Raw genomic sequence first — 14,280 nt, forward strand, 5'->3', positions numbered from 1 at the left:
TTTGTGGTATAGAGAGATTCAGAAATACTTTTATATGAGATCGTGAAGTATATACAAATAAGTAAGATATTTGCGAATTTAGTGGTTTCTGGTATTTTTGCACATATATTTATGCGATTTCGTGAAGTATATGAAAAAACGTAGGATATCTGTGAGAGGAGATTCACAAATATATTTATGTAAAATATTGACTTATATGCAAAAAATAAGATATTTTTTATTTTGGTAGTTTCAGTTTCATCAAAAATTTGCACATATAATTATGTGAGTTTGTAAGGTCTGCATAAAAAACGTGTAATTCTGGATTTAAGTGAGAGTTTGCACTAGTCAATGGGCGATACAATTTTATCGCAATAAGCCATCAATTTGTAGTTGCGAAGGGTAAAAGGGTCCTAACAATGTTGGATATTTGTGAGTTTGGATATCGAGAGAATATTAGAAATTATAAGGTTTTTAGGAAATCGTGTTAAATTATTCATACAGTATAGTTATTTTCCTCTCTTCTTAGTATTTTGGTTGATTGTAAAAAGCATTTTTTTAGCCTGTTCATCGGGGCAGTTTTACTAGTAAGCAAATGATGAATGGATACAACCAACGAGGGCTCCGCTTGTCTGGTAGGAGCAGCTACCGCACGTCCCCTTGTGTTGAGACCTTGCAAGTTTGAATCCCAATGGTATCATTGTGTAACTGGTAGGGGTCTGCCTAACCCCAGTTTGCCTATTAAAAAAATGAATGGATACAAATGAGTATGCATGAGCTTATTTATTGACTTTGGCTATAATACAATGACCATTATACCCTTCACCCATAAGCTAGTGTCTCTCATGTACGTTTAACCAAATACTCATTGCAATTGTTGACCCAAACTCATTACAAATGTAGTCAACCCTCTCAATGAGCTCTATTGAAAAAATACCGATCTTAATCGAAACTCAAGTTGGACCTGGGTTTGGTATAAAATTTCATAAACCATACCCAACCCATTCAATAATTGGACCTCATGGGTTTGACCCAGATAATTAATCAGATCCCCTTATTTATAACCAAACCCAATCCTATAGGAACTGGTACAGGTCGAGATTGGGTCATACCCGATCCATTGACACCCCTAAACCCAACCAATCAGCCAATAAGGAAAATGTTCGGGACGACGTGCTTGATAGAGCTGGCCACATTAGCATTAATGACTTGGATGATCAGTGCCTGCCATACTTCCACCTGAGTTCCACCCTCTACTAATTTACGTGAGAAAAACTTGCTTTGGATTAAAAGTGGTGCATTCGTGGTGAGTCGTATATTAGTAACACTAAAGCAACCGAGTTGAGTACTCGTTTGGACGGATTGGGAGGTGCAATTTGTTTATATGTGAAACTACAGATTGACAATGCTTTAAAGAGGGCAGATAAACAAGCATTGTGGACCAAAGGTTCCTCTTTATTTTTTAATTTTCTTTTCTGCAGGGATTCAAAATTGGTTGTCGCTGCATTTAACATTAGAAATCCATCATACCACCATGCCACTTGTTCAAAGTTATGCAGTACGCAGATAAGTTTTAAAATATGTGCGTTTCATTAGTGTGCCTGTCGTTCCTACTTCCTAAAAACAGAGATAAACGGAATTAAGGATTTCTTCTCCCATGTGCGTATCCATGTTAATATGAGGTTAAATACATACATGCAGCAACTCTTCTTTTTTTGTGTGCTACGTCATATTGGCATTTATGGTTGTGTGATTTATGCACGCATTGGCTTCAAACATATGAGCGCATAGCCCTTTGTTTCATGAACACCCATGGATAAGTTTGGTGGCATGAACATTCACTCTGAAGAACAGGATGGTATGTCAAAAAGGGTTTAACGATGTGGGGATCGAACAAGATAGCTGGATGTCAAGGTCACACCATCATAAACAAGTGGTCTCGGGGGTCGAAAACCCAATGGGGGCTTCGCCCCAGCTTACCTATCAAAAGAAAAAAGAGATTTTGATATTATGAATGCATAATAGGCTCAATACCTGACAGTGTCAGGATGAAATTGAATTTACTACATAACAGATGTGGTACCTGTTTAGTTATGCACGATTAATGTTTTGTGGCACAAGGACCACATAAGAGGACTTCCATAAGCAAGATTCCTAGTGACCCATTACATCAACTTCTAGGTCCATAAACTGCATGCATCCTCAGTGTTCCGATGAAAATCCTTGAACAGGCTAGGATGGACTTCATGCTTAATGTGATCGTTTCTAGAGGACCACACTGAAACTTTCACTTCTGATCGCTGATATGCAGAATTGGAAAAGAGAAATTATCCATAAAGCACCTCCAGGGGCCTCTTTGGATTTTTTTTACACATGCAGCATAAATTAACATCTACGTGAAAATTTCCCGTGAGCAAAATGTTCTTGATGCATCGAAAGCAATAGCCAAGCCATTATGATATCAGTCATGAATTTACTCTTCTTTTTTACAACTATGCTACAGGAATGTGTACAAAATCAGACCTGTTCACTGCTCTTGAGAATATTGTACTTACAGAGTGGACAAGTTGCATTGATGCGAAGCCATTTGACAATGCACAATGAGTGAAAATGATGGTTGCAAGGAAGTGCTTGGACCTCGATCCCATCTTCATAAGCTGACAAACAGATACAGCATTCCTGAAACAGTAAAAAAGAGTATGACCATATAAACCTAACAAATATTTCATTAGATCAGAACAAATAAAGCCGGACGGTGCTATAATTTATAAGTTCACATGAACCTACCCTTGCATATCAAGAACCTTGTGACCTGCAACCAACAACCCACCACACAAATGAGTATGCACACAGCATTAATCTAAAGTGCATTAACCTGTTTTAATGTGACTTTGCCTTTTTCCTGATTTACTTGTATTCAATGTGTTCCGTTAGTTGTTTAGGGACATTTAGGTCATCGGACCTCCAGTAATGTTTTATGAAGTACACTGTACAGAACAGTGTGTCTTTACATGCCTTTTGAACTCATTGGTTGCATGAAGATTCTGTTATTGTTGTTTCTGCAGACATTTGTGTGGTTTGCTTTATTGCAGCATTGTTCGATATGTCTATATGGATACAATGAACACCACGGATATCTTGCTTTTGCCTTACTAAAGCTGCTAGTAGCGGATCCAAGCATTATTAAGAGATAATATCAACTGGATCTCGATATTGGATCTAGATCCAGATCCAACATACAGGAATTAACGTCTCTTGCTGTCCTGTTTATCGTATGCCTTCTACTTGTGTAGGTTTCCTATTTATATAAGGTTTCCTATTTGTGTAGGCTCCCTACTTGTAAAAGGTTTCTTTTAAGTATGTCTCTCTTATCTAGAGAGTTATTGTATTTTGGAAGGATTGTATTTTATATTCTATAAATAATGGAGCATATCACACGATTTTTACATTGAGAATTGTAGGAACAAAGAAACAACCCACGCTACATCATCTCTTCTTCTTCATACCAGATTTATTATTGTATCAGAGCAGGAGCGTGTCTGATTTCGTCTATCAAGGTAAGTTCTAAGAGATCTTGGGTTTTCATCTGCCTATTTGCCTCTTTTCAGGTTTTCCTCAATTTTTGTCTCTTCTCTCTCTTCCTTAAAATCCCTATTTCAGCATCTAACCCCTTTTCTGCAGCCGTTCCCTATCATATTTTCTGATGTTATCGTTGTTTTCTCAAAAGAAAAATTCCAGCAAACCCATATTTTTCTGTTTTCCCTCTCTTTGATTCACGTCAATCACAAAAATTCTTTTATTCTCTCTCTTCCTGATCTTGACATCATAAACACTTTTTTTTGTTAGTATTGAAAATCTGAATCCTACATATTCAGTTTCGCAGAAAGTTAATTTTATATTCTTCTATGTATCACGTCACATAACTTGGTGGCGTACCAAGTTCCTTTAGGTCAGAAACTTTTGGTTTCTGATCAGTTTGTTTTTTGTGCTCCACTGCTGTGAAATACCCACAAAAAATTTGTTGGCCCAACTTTAAGTTTTATTCTTAACACTGACATGATAGGCTGAATATTTTTTTATTGTTCATGTTATTCTTCTCATCCAATCTTTCAAGCCACAACTACAATAAGCAAGGCGACTGTTCCAAACATTAGCTTTATTTGAAACAAAAGAGTTAATAAGGCAGATGGATTGAAAGACTCTATACTAAGCTTCGAAATGAGATCAGCTGATTTAGACATAGGATCTTCATTTAAGATGTACATGTTTTCCAATCGTTTTCCTTCAGCTAAAGATTTCTTCGTGTGAAGATTCTCGACACAAACAAAGGACGAAGTAAATACCACACATGAATTGGCATTATCAACAAGTTTAGAAACTAAATTGAGATTTTTCTTAATGTTGGAGACAAAAAGGACAACTACTAATGAAGTCATACAAGAGTCAAGAAACGTGGAAAATACTATCACCTAATTAGATGAAGTAGTAACACAACCAGAGCTCAAGAAATCAAATAGGGCCAAACATCTTATTGAAAGGTGGGTAAGTTATGAAAATTTTAGCACAAATCATCAGGATTTTCTTATGTAAATAAAAAAACAAGAAGAATCAGTTACTTATCCCCAAGCCATCTGAAATAAGAAATGGATTGAGGACATGAATGATGAAATGAAGGCATTACATGAGTTTCAAACATGGGAAGCAATTAAAAAACCTTCAGATAAGAATGTCACGGGGTTAAAATGGGTTTATAAAACTAAGTATAAACCATATGAGACTAATGAAAGGTATAAGCAAAGGGCTTTGCTCAAGAGTATGACATGAAATATGAGGAGACGTTTAACCCTGTGGTCAAAATGGGAACAATACGTATCTTGTCCCTAGCAGTTGATCATGGTTGGACTCTAAATCAACTTTATGTTAAGAAAGAATTCTTACATGGAACAACCACAAGGATATAATGAAAATGATCCAGTTAAATATGTGTGCAAGCTTAAGAGGGCAATATATGGGCTAAAATAAGCTTCTCGTTCATGGTTCAAGAGTTGTTCTATGAAAATATAAAGACATGGCTTCTACAGATCTTCACTCAATAATTCATTGTTCATTTACAAAGGTAAATGATATATGACTGTTTTGCTTATATACGTGGATGATATCATTATTACAGGAAGCTCGGATAAACATATTTAGAAAATAAAGGAAGTTTTAAACAAACGTTTTAAGATGAAGGATCTTGCCCAGTTAAAATACTTCTTAGGAGTTGAGGTTGATAAAAGGAAAGATTGTTTGACCCTGACTCAACATAAATACATTGTAAATCTCTTACGCAAAGTAGGTATGTCTAATTGTAAGCCTGTATTAACACATGCTCCAATACATCAGTAGTTAAGTGTTAATGATATAGAGCTTAGTTGTCAAAGGCACTAGGTGGAGCCTAGGCGGAGCCTAGGCGGTGATCTCCTAAAAAAACTAGGTGGGACTAGGATGACTAGTTAGTACCCAATTAAATTTTTTAAAAACACACACAAAATATGTAAACAAACTGCTAAAATTAATAACATGTATACAAAATCAATCAACAATAAGTAATAAGACAAAACACAACATGTCGTCAAACACTATAAAGCTATTATATTAAATAACATGCTCAAAAAAATTAAGAATAAATGAACAATTGAATAAACAAACCATACAACTAACAATGTGAATGAACAATATACAAAAAATAAAATCATGTATAAAAAAATTAACAACAATAAATATAAAATAAGCAATAGATAAATAAGAAGAAGAAAGGAACAAGAAAAATAAACAAACCATGCAATTGATAACCTTTCAAAAAAATTAAGAATAAATGAAAAATTAAATAAATAAATCATACAACTAACAATATGAATAAATACTATACAACTAACATAACTAAAAAACCGTCAACCATAAATATAACTCACAAAACATAACCTAGAAATAAACAACCAGGAATATAACTCAGAAATATAACTTAGAAACAGTCTAACAAATTATATATAAATTACATTATATATATATATATATATAAATGAAACACACAAACACTAATATATATTATAATAACTGAAATGCAATATATATATAACTAAAAAGGAAAAAAAAGAAAAAACAGGAAGAAGAAAAAGAAGGAAAAAAAAGGAGAGAGAAGAAGAAAACCTAAAGAGAGGTAGAGAGCGAGAGTGAGAACCCAAGAGAAAGAAAGAGAGAGAGAGAGGGGTGAGAAACCGAGAGAGAGAGAGAGGAAGAGAGCAAGAGTGAGAAATTGAGAGAGAGAGAGAGGCAGAGAGCGAGAGTGAGAACCCAAGAGAGAGAGCGATAGACAAAAAGAGAGAAATTGAGAGAGACCGAGAGAGAGAGAATACATACTTCTTCTTCTTCTTGAAGCAAAAAACGAGAGAGAGAGAGAGGTCTACACCTTTTCCCTTTTTATACCACCTATGGTAAAAAAAAAAGACACAACTAGGCTTTAACCCTAGGCGAGCTAGGCAATGCCTAGGCGGTAAAGTAGGGCCCACGGCCCAAACCCAATCGCCCAGGTGGAGCCATTCACTTTATCCACCTAGCAAATTTAAGTCACTGGCTATGTGACCCTCAATAAGCAACTATATAGGCCAAGATCACCCCAATGGAAATGGTCATGATGAGGTTGGTGAAATCCTATTTATGTACCTGCTTAGACTCAACATTTTGAATGCAATGGGATGCCAGTGCCATATACCTAATTATGACATTAAGAGCTCATTAATTCAATTATGTCAGTGTAGTGCTACAAACAATTGGTTATGTTAAAGGAATTATGGTGTATGTTGTTGTATTAATACATTAAGAAGAGTCAAAGTCTCCGTAATCATATCTGTCCAGATTTACTCTTTAGAGTCACATGTATTTTATTTACGTTGTAGGGGTGTAGAGAGTCGACCCTCTTATAGCTTTGGATTATCCCTAATGAAATAACTAGTGAAATAATGCAGTTTTTCTTCTTCTCTCCTTGCCTTTCTTGTGCTAATATGGTATCAGAGCCATATTTGCAGCAAGAAGAGGATCAATTGTGCAGATAAAGAGAAGGAGCATCATCTGTGCAAGAAATTCAGCCCACCCAAGCACTGAAGGTCATGATTAGGGTACAGACATCAGCATCAAATCCAACGACTGGATTGTGGTGGCTGGCATCAGCTACTTGGTGATTTTAGAAGATTTGTAAATCAAATCCCATGTGATTTGGGTAAATTTTTGGTTTTTCGTGTAATTTCCAAGAAATTCTGGATCTTGAGGTGAATATCTCAATAGGTTTGGAAATCTGTTGATTCTGGCTGGATTTGAAGGTTTTAAGGCTTGAGATTGGTATTGTCTGGGTTGTTTTTGTGAAAAGTCTCACACACAATCAAGTTTCCAAATAACTTGATATTCAAAACATATGCCAACACAAAATAGCATTAAAAAGCTTCACACCACAAGAAAAAACAAGTGCTTCAAATGTAATGTGTTATTGCAATGAGGGGATAAAACCCTTTCATTCATATGTACATACAATGGGCTCATTGCCCTTATTTATAATGCATTACAGTTTGAAAGAGTCTTTGGGCTATTCCCAACAGCTCTAATTAGAGCTGTTGGGAATCAGCCCAACGACTCTTATTTGACAGACTGTGTACAGAGTCAGTGGTTGACTGATGTACACTGTACACAGTCAGCTACTGATTATGTACAGAAAGGGAACAAAAACTGAAAAAGAAAAATTAATAAAATAAGAAATTACAGAAATAAAAAAATAAAAATTACAAGAATATACATATATACTTTAAATATGTATTTATATATATACTTATGCATACTCTTGTATTAAGAAGAGTATGTATATGTATGTATATATATATATATATATATTCAAGTATATACATATATGTATTATTTTCTAACAGTCTTCTTCAAACTTATGGTGACATCACCGAAAGTTTGTCAAGTAAAAAGTTGAATCTTGGTGAGCACAATGCCTTGGTGAAAAAATCCGCAAGTTGATATTTTGACGCCACGTAGGGAAGATCAATAGTCTTCTTTAAATATTCTTCACGAACAAAATGACAATTCATCTCTATATGTTTGGTTCTTTCATGAAACATATGATTTCGAGCAATGTATATAGAGCTCTTGTTGTCACAACATAATCTTGTAGGATTCTGAAGATGAATTCCCATATCTGAAATTAGTTGTTGGAGCCACACGATTTCCATGATAGTAGTTGTCATTGCTCTATATTCAACTTCTGTAGATGATAGTGACACCTTTTGTTGTTTCTTGCACCTCCATAAAATCAAAGATTCACCTAGAAACACACAAAAACCAGTTGTTGAGTGTCTATTATTTGGATCCCCTCCCCAATCAACATCAGAATATGCAATAAGATCTAAGGAGGAAGAAGAGGATAGAAAAACTCCCTTATTTATTGTGCTTCTAATGTATTTGATAATTCTCATCACTGCACTCATATGAGCTGATGTTGGTGTAATGAGATATTGCGGAAATATAAAGAGTGCATACAAGCACTTACAATAATGAATAAAAGAGACAATATCACAAGTCCACAAAGGGACAATACAAGCACAAGCCTTTAAGAAGGCAACAATATAAAAAGCCTCTTATTGAGAAGAGAGAAAGCTCTCAAGAATGAAGAATATACAAGGGGTTCACCCCTATTTATACAAAAAGGAGAGGATCAAAGGGGTGGCCAAAAGGCCTCAAAAGGAGAGCCAAAAGGGGGCTCCCATAGAGTCGTTGGGAGCCCCCAACGGTCACATTTGTGACCGTTGGGGGCTCCAACGACTCTAAGGTTGGAGCCCCTTTAGGTCCTCAAATAAAATAAAAAAAAAGAATTTAAAAAATAAAAAATAAAATTACATTTATTCAAAAAAGAAAAATAGTTGTTTTCTAAAACAACTATGTGAAATTACAAAAATACCCCTATCGGGTATTGATGTAATATACAGTATATATATATATATATATATATATATATATATATATATATATATATATATATATATTAGATACATTTTAACACCCCCCCTCAAACTTTACAGAGAAATGACGGAAAGTTTGCCAAGAAGAAACATGAAGCGAGGAGCCGGAAGAGCTTTAGTGAAGAAGTCCGCCAACTGATATTCTGAAGTGACATATGGCAGAGCAATAGTTCCTCGTAAGAATTCGTCACGAACATAGTGGCAATCCATTTCGATATGTTTTGTACGCTCATGAAAAGTATGATTGCTCGCAATATAGATGGCACTCTTGTTGTCGCAACATAGCTTTGAGGCTTCGGTAATATCAACTCCCATGTCTTTAAGCAAATTGTGAAGCCATACAAGTTCCATTGTCGTGGTTGCCATAGCCCGGTACTCAGCTTCGGTGGATGATAGTGAAACTTTCTGCTGCTTCTTGCATCGTCAGGCAATCAAAGAGTCCCCTAAAAAGACACAAAAACCAGTAGTTGAGACTCGATCATTGGGATTACCTCCCCAATCTGCATCAGTATAAGCAAGAAGATTCAAGGAAGAAGAGGAGGATAGAAATAGCCCTTTATTGATGGTATTCTGAATGTAGCGGATGATTCGGAGAACAGCACTCATATGCACAGTTGTAGGAGCATGCTGAAATTGGCTAACTGAGTGAACCGCATGAGTGATATCTGGTCTGGTGATGGTTAAATAGGTAAGAGACCCAATGAGTTGTCTGTAAGGTGTGGAATCTTCCAGAAAAACCCCATCCTCCAACCGCAATTTGGCATTAATAACCTCGGGAGTCTCTACTTTCTTATCATCAGAAATCCCAGACTTAGAACATATATCTGCAACAAGCTTCATCTGTGACAAAATATATCCTCTAGGAGAATATGCAACCTCAATTCCAAGAAAATATCTGAGAAAACCTAAGTCAGACATATCAAAATTATCTTTTAACATATTTTTAACATTAATAATACTACTTTGATCATTCCCAGTGATAATCATATCATCAACATAAAGTAACAAAATTACGATACTAGAACCTGCATGTTTAACAAAAAGAGCAGTGTCAGTATAACAAGAGTGAAATCCTAACTTTATCATGATATCACTGAAACGATCATACCAAGCCTTAGGAGCTTGTTTAAGACCATACAATGCCTTCAAAAGCCGAAGTGTTTGACCTTGCTTAATATTTATTCCGGGTGGCAGATCCATATAAACTTCTTCACTTAAACTTTCATTTAAAAAAGCATTTTTTACGTCAAGTTGATAAATAGGCCATTTTTTGGTTGATGCGACAGCTATTAATGTCCTGACACTAGTCATTCGAGCTACGAGAGCGAATGTTTCTTCGTAATCAATGCCATATTCTTGAGAGAATCCCTTAGCAACTAATCTAGCTTTATATCGTTCTAAAGAGCCATCGCTTTTAGTTTTAACTTTGAAGACCCAGCGACAACCAATAGGTTTTTTGTGTGAGGGTAGATTAACTATTTCCCAAGTATTGGCCTTTTTTAAATCATTTAGTTCAACTTGCATTGCTTCAACCCTATGAGGTATAGATTTAGCTTGATTATAGTGGGTCGGTTCAAAGTAAGAATGTAGGGTTATTAAACATGCCCGATAGTTGGGAGTTAATGAATCATAGGATACAAACCTATTTGGGGGTATTGATATTCTAGAAGAATGCCTAACTTGTGGTTCCTCAGTGGATTCAGAAATTTGAGAGTATTTTCCGAGGGCACTAATAGGATTTTCTTGATTTCTTCTTGAGTAAACATTTATATTGGTATCACTATCATGAACATTTATATTTGAATCACTATCATTTGAGGGTGTTATGTCAAGAGGAGATACCTCACGAGTATCGTCTATGTTTTCAAGAAAATCTTCTTGTATGTCATCAATAAGATCATATAAGAATATATAATCAATTTCATTTGTTTCTTCTATTTTATCAAAACCGTTTTCTTCTTCTAGAAATGTTACATCTTTTGAAACATATAGTTTATCATTCTTAAAATCATAACATCTATACCCTTTTTTATTTTCACCATATCCTAGAAAAACACATTCAATTGCTTTTGGAGATAACTTTTCCCTCTTATGTAATAAGACAAAACATTTGCAAACCAAAAATACGAAGACGGTTGAAATCGGGTGAAAATTTAAAGAGTTTTTCATAGGAAAAAGCATTTTTTAACTTAGAAGAGGGCATTCTATTGATTAGATAGGTTGAGGTTAGAACGGCTTCGGCCCAAAACTTCTTTGGAATATTCCTAGAAACAAGTAATGTTCTAGCGGTTTCTATAATGTGCCTATGTTTCCTTTCCGCTAGGCCATTTTGTTGGGGAGTCCTAGGATATGACTTTTGATGGCAAATGCCATTTTGGGTTAAATAGTTTTGGAATTCGTGAGATAAGTATTCGCCACCGGAATCGGATCTTAAAATAGATATGTTACTTTGAAATTGATTTTGAACTTTTTTATGAAAATCTTTAAAGAAAGTAAATACTTCTGACTTATGACTAAGGAAATAAATCCAAACATACCGAGTAAAGTCATCAATAAACGTAACATAATATGAATAGCCCCCTTTAGACATAACCGGAGAAGGCCCCCAAACATCCGAATGCACCAATTCAAAAGGCCTTGATGAAAGAAAAGTTCTAGTTGGAAATGGAATAGACTTCATTTTTCCAAAAAATGCAATCTTTGCAATTAATTTCTTTTTCCTTACAAAATTTGTTTCCAAAAGGAAAGAGATACATTTTGGAATAACTTGGATGACCAAGTCTTTTATGCCAAGTTTTCATGTTTTTTTCTTGGACATAAGAACAAAAATAGTTTTTAGGGAGATCAAGATGGTCCATATAATAGAGGTCTCTCTTTCTATGGCCTTGCCCAATCCGCTTCCCGGACCGGAGATCCTGCACAAAGCAACCATTAGATGAGAAAGATATTTCACATCCATGGTCGACAATTTGAGAAACCAAAAATAGGTTTAAATTTAGTTTGGGAACAACTCTCACTTTTGGAACACAAAAATTTTGTGAATCTTTGAAAGAGCCAATACTTGAAATTTTTAAAAAAGTTCCATCGGCCGTAGAGACACAAGAGTCCTTTGAATTGGTGCAAACATCAATAAGTGCATTTTCATGAGGGGTCATATGAAAAGAAGCTTCGGAGTCAAGGATCAAAGAATACGTACCGGGTGATGATGTTGAAGCAATAGCTGCACCCGATGTGGAGGAAGAAACTTTTAGCATTTGTTGGAGAGCCATAGATATTTGTCCAAGAGTTTCTTTGATGTCATTGTTCTTGCCTTCATCTTCTTTGGTGGTGGTTTCTTCAAGAGAGGCCACTTTAGGCTTGAAGGTTCCAATAAGCTTTGGACAAGCGGGTCTAATGTGACCCGGCTCATTGCAATAATGACAAACAATCATTTTTCTTCCTCCATTATAGTTTCCTTGTTTTCCAAAATGAGGAGGTTTATAGGTTCTAACATTGTTACCCGGTTTTGATACGGCAAGGACTTCATCAACATGCTTACTCATGCCAAGCCTTGTCTCCTCTTGAGTGATTTCGGCAATAACATCATCAATAGGAGGAAAAATAGATCTATGGAGAAGTGAAGATCTCACTTGCTCAAATTCAAGACGTAGCCCGAAAAGAAATTGAAACAATCGCTCTTGTTCCATTTGTTTTTGCCTTAAATCAATATCTTCCATAGAAACCCATTTTGGCTCCAAGAGAGCCAATTCATCCCATAGTGGGTTTAGGGCACTATAATAGTCTTGAATGCTAGAATCACCTTGCTTGGTGGTTCTAATCTTTTCTTGCAAGAAGTATGCTCTTGCAAGATCCTTTTGAGTATACATACCCTTCATAAAGGACCAAGCCTCATTGGCTCTACGAAATTTAGCTATATTAGCACATACCTTAAGCTCAACATTGTTCATAAACCACACAAGGATTTTTGCGTGATTGTTTTCCCAATCTTCCACCTCTTTTTTATGACTTTCAATGGCCTTGAGGCGAGCATCTCCTTCAAGAGCCTTTTCTTGACCTTCTTCTTCCTTCGTGAGCATAAGCTTAGGTTCCGGAACGGTACCCATGACAAAACCCCAAAGCTTCTTTCCTTTGAGATTATTTTTCATTGCCGATGCCCACATCATATAATTCTTTCCATTGAGCTTGAAAGATAGGTCAATCTTTGTCTCCATGATGTTGCCAAGAAGTGAGAAGATATCCACTAAATATGAGATACACGAACCACACCTTTCCTTCAAGAATCGAGTGGCTCTGATACCATGTAATGAGATATTGCGGAAATATAAAGAGTGCATACAAGCACTTATAATAATGAATAAAAGAGACAATATCACAAGTCCACAAAGGGACAATACAAGCACAAGCCTTTAAGAAGGCAACAATATAAAAAGCCTCTTATTGAGAAGAGAGAAAGCTCTCAAGAATGAAGAATATACAAGGGGTTCACCTCTATTTATACAAAAAGGAGAGGAGCAAAGGGGTGGCCAAAAGGCCTCAAAAGGAGAGCCAAAAGGGGGCTCCCATAGAGTCGTTGGGAGCCCCCAACGGTCACATTTGTGACCGTTGGGGGCTCCAACGACTCTAAGGTTGGAGCCCCTTTAGGTCCTCAAATAAAATAAAAAAAAGAATTAAAAAAATAAAAAATAAAATTACATTTATTCAAAAAAGAAAAATAGTTGTTTTCTAAAACAACTATGTGAAATTACAAAAATACCCCTATCGGGTATTGATGTAATATACAGTATATATATATATTAGATACATTTTAACAGTTGGAGCGTGTTGAAATTGACTGGCTATATGTACAACATGAGCTATGTCTGGTCTTGTAATACTCAAATACATAAGAGATCCCACGAGCTGTTTGAAGGGAGTTGGATTGTCTAAAAGAACTCCATCATCAGCTCGCATTTTCATTCCAACAGTCTCTGGGGTGTCAACAACTTTATCATCCGTTAGTCCTGACCTGTCAATAATATCTGAAGCAAACTTTGTTTGTGACAACATGTACCCTCTGTTAGAGTAGGATACTTCTATACCAAGGAAGTATGATAGGAACCCAAGATCTGTCATTTCAAAAGAATTTTTTAAAAACTGTTTTACTTTCTTGATTCCTTCTTTGTCACTCTCTATAATCAACATATAAAAGTAAAATTATAATACCTGCAGAAGAATTCTTGATAAATAAAGTTGTATCAGTGTAGCATGGTTTAAA

General features: G+C 35.6%; 1 protein-coding gene across 1 annotated transcript in view; it reads right to left on the reverse strand.

Moving 5' to 3' along the window:
- Positions 1-1,433: 1,433 nt before the first annotated feature.
- The window catches only part of LOC149816618 (E3 ubiquitin protein ligase RIE1-like), a 30,616-nt gene continuing 17,769 nt past the window's right edge, over positions 1,434-14,280 (reverse strand). The window contains exon 5 of the mRNA XM_089986647.1: positions 1,434-2,658. Within this exon, the coding sequence (XP_089842773.1) occupies positions 2,497-2,658 (162 nt within the window). The 3' untranslated portion in view covers positions 1,434-2,496. The remainder of the gene's footprint in view (positions 2,659-14,280) is intronic.

The sequence above is a fragment of the Nuphar pumila genome, chromosome 14 (assembly GCF_984573655.1).
Source record: "Nuphar pumila chromosome 14, dmNupPumi1.hap1.1, whole genome shotgun sequence".
Lineage (NCBI taxonomy): Eukaryota > Viridiplantae > Streptophyta > Magnoliopsida > Nymphaeales > Nymphaeaceae > Nuphar > Nuphar pumila.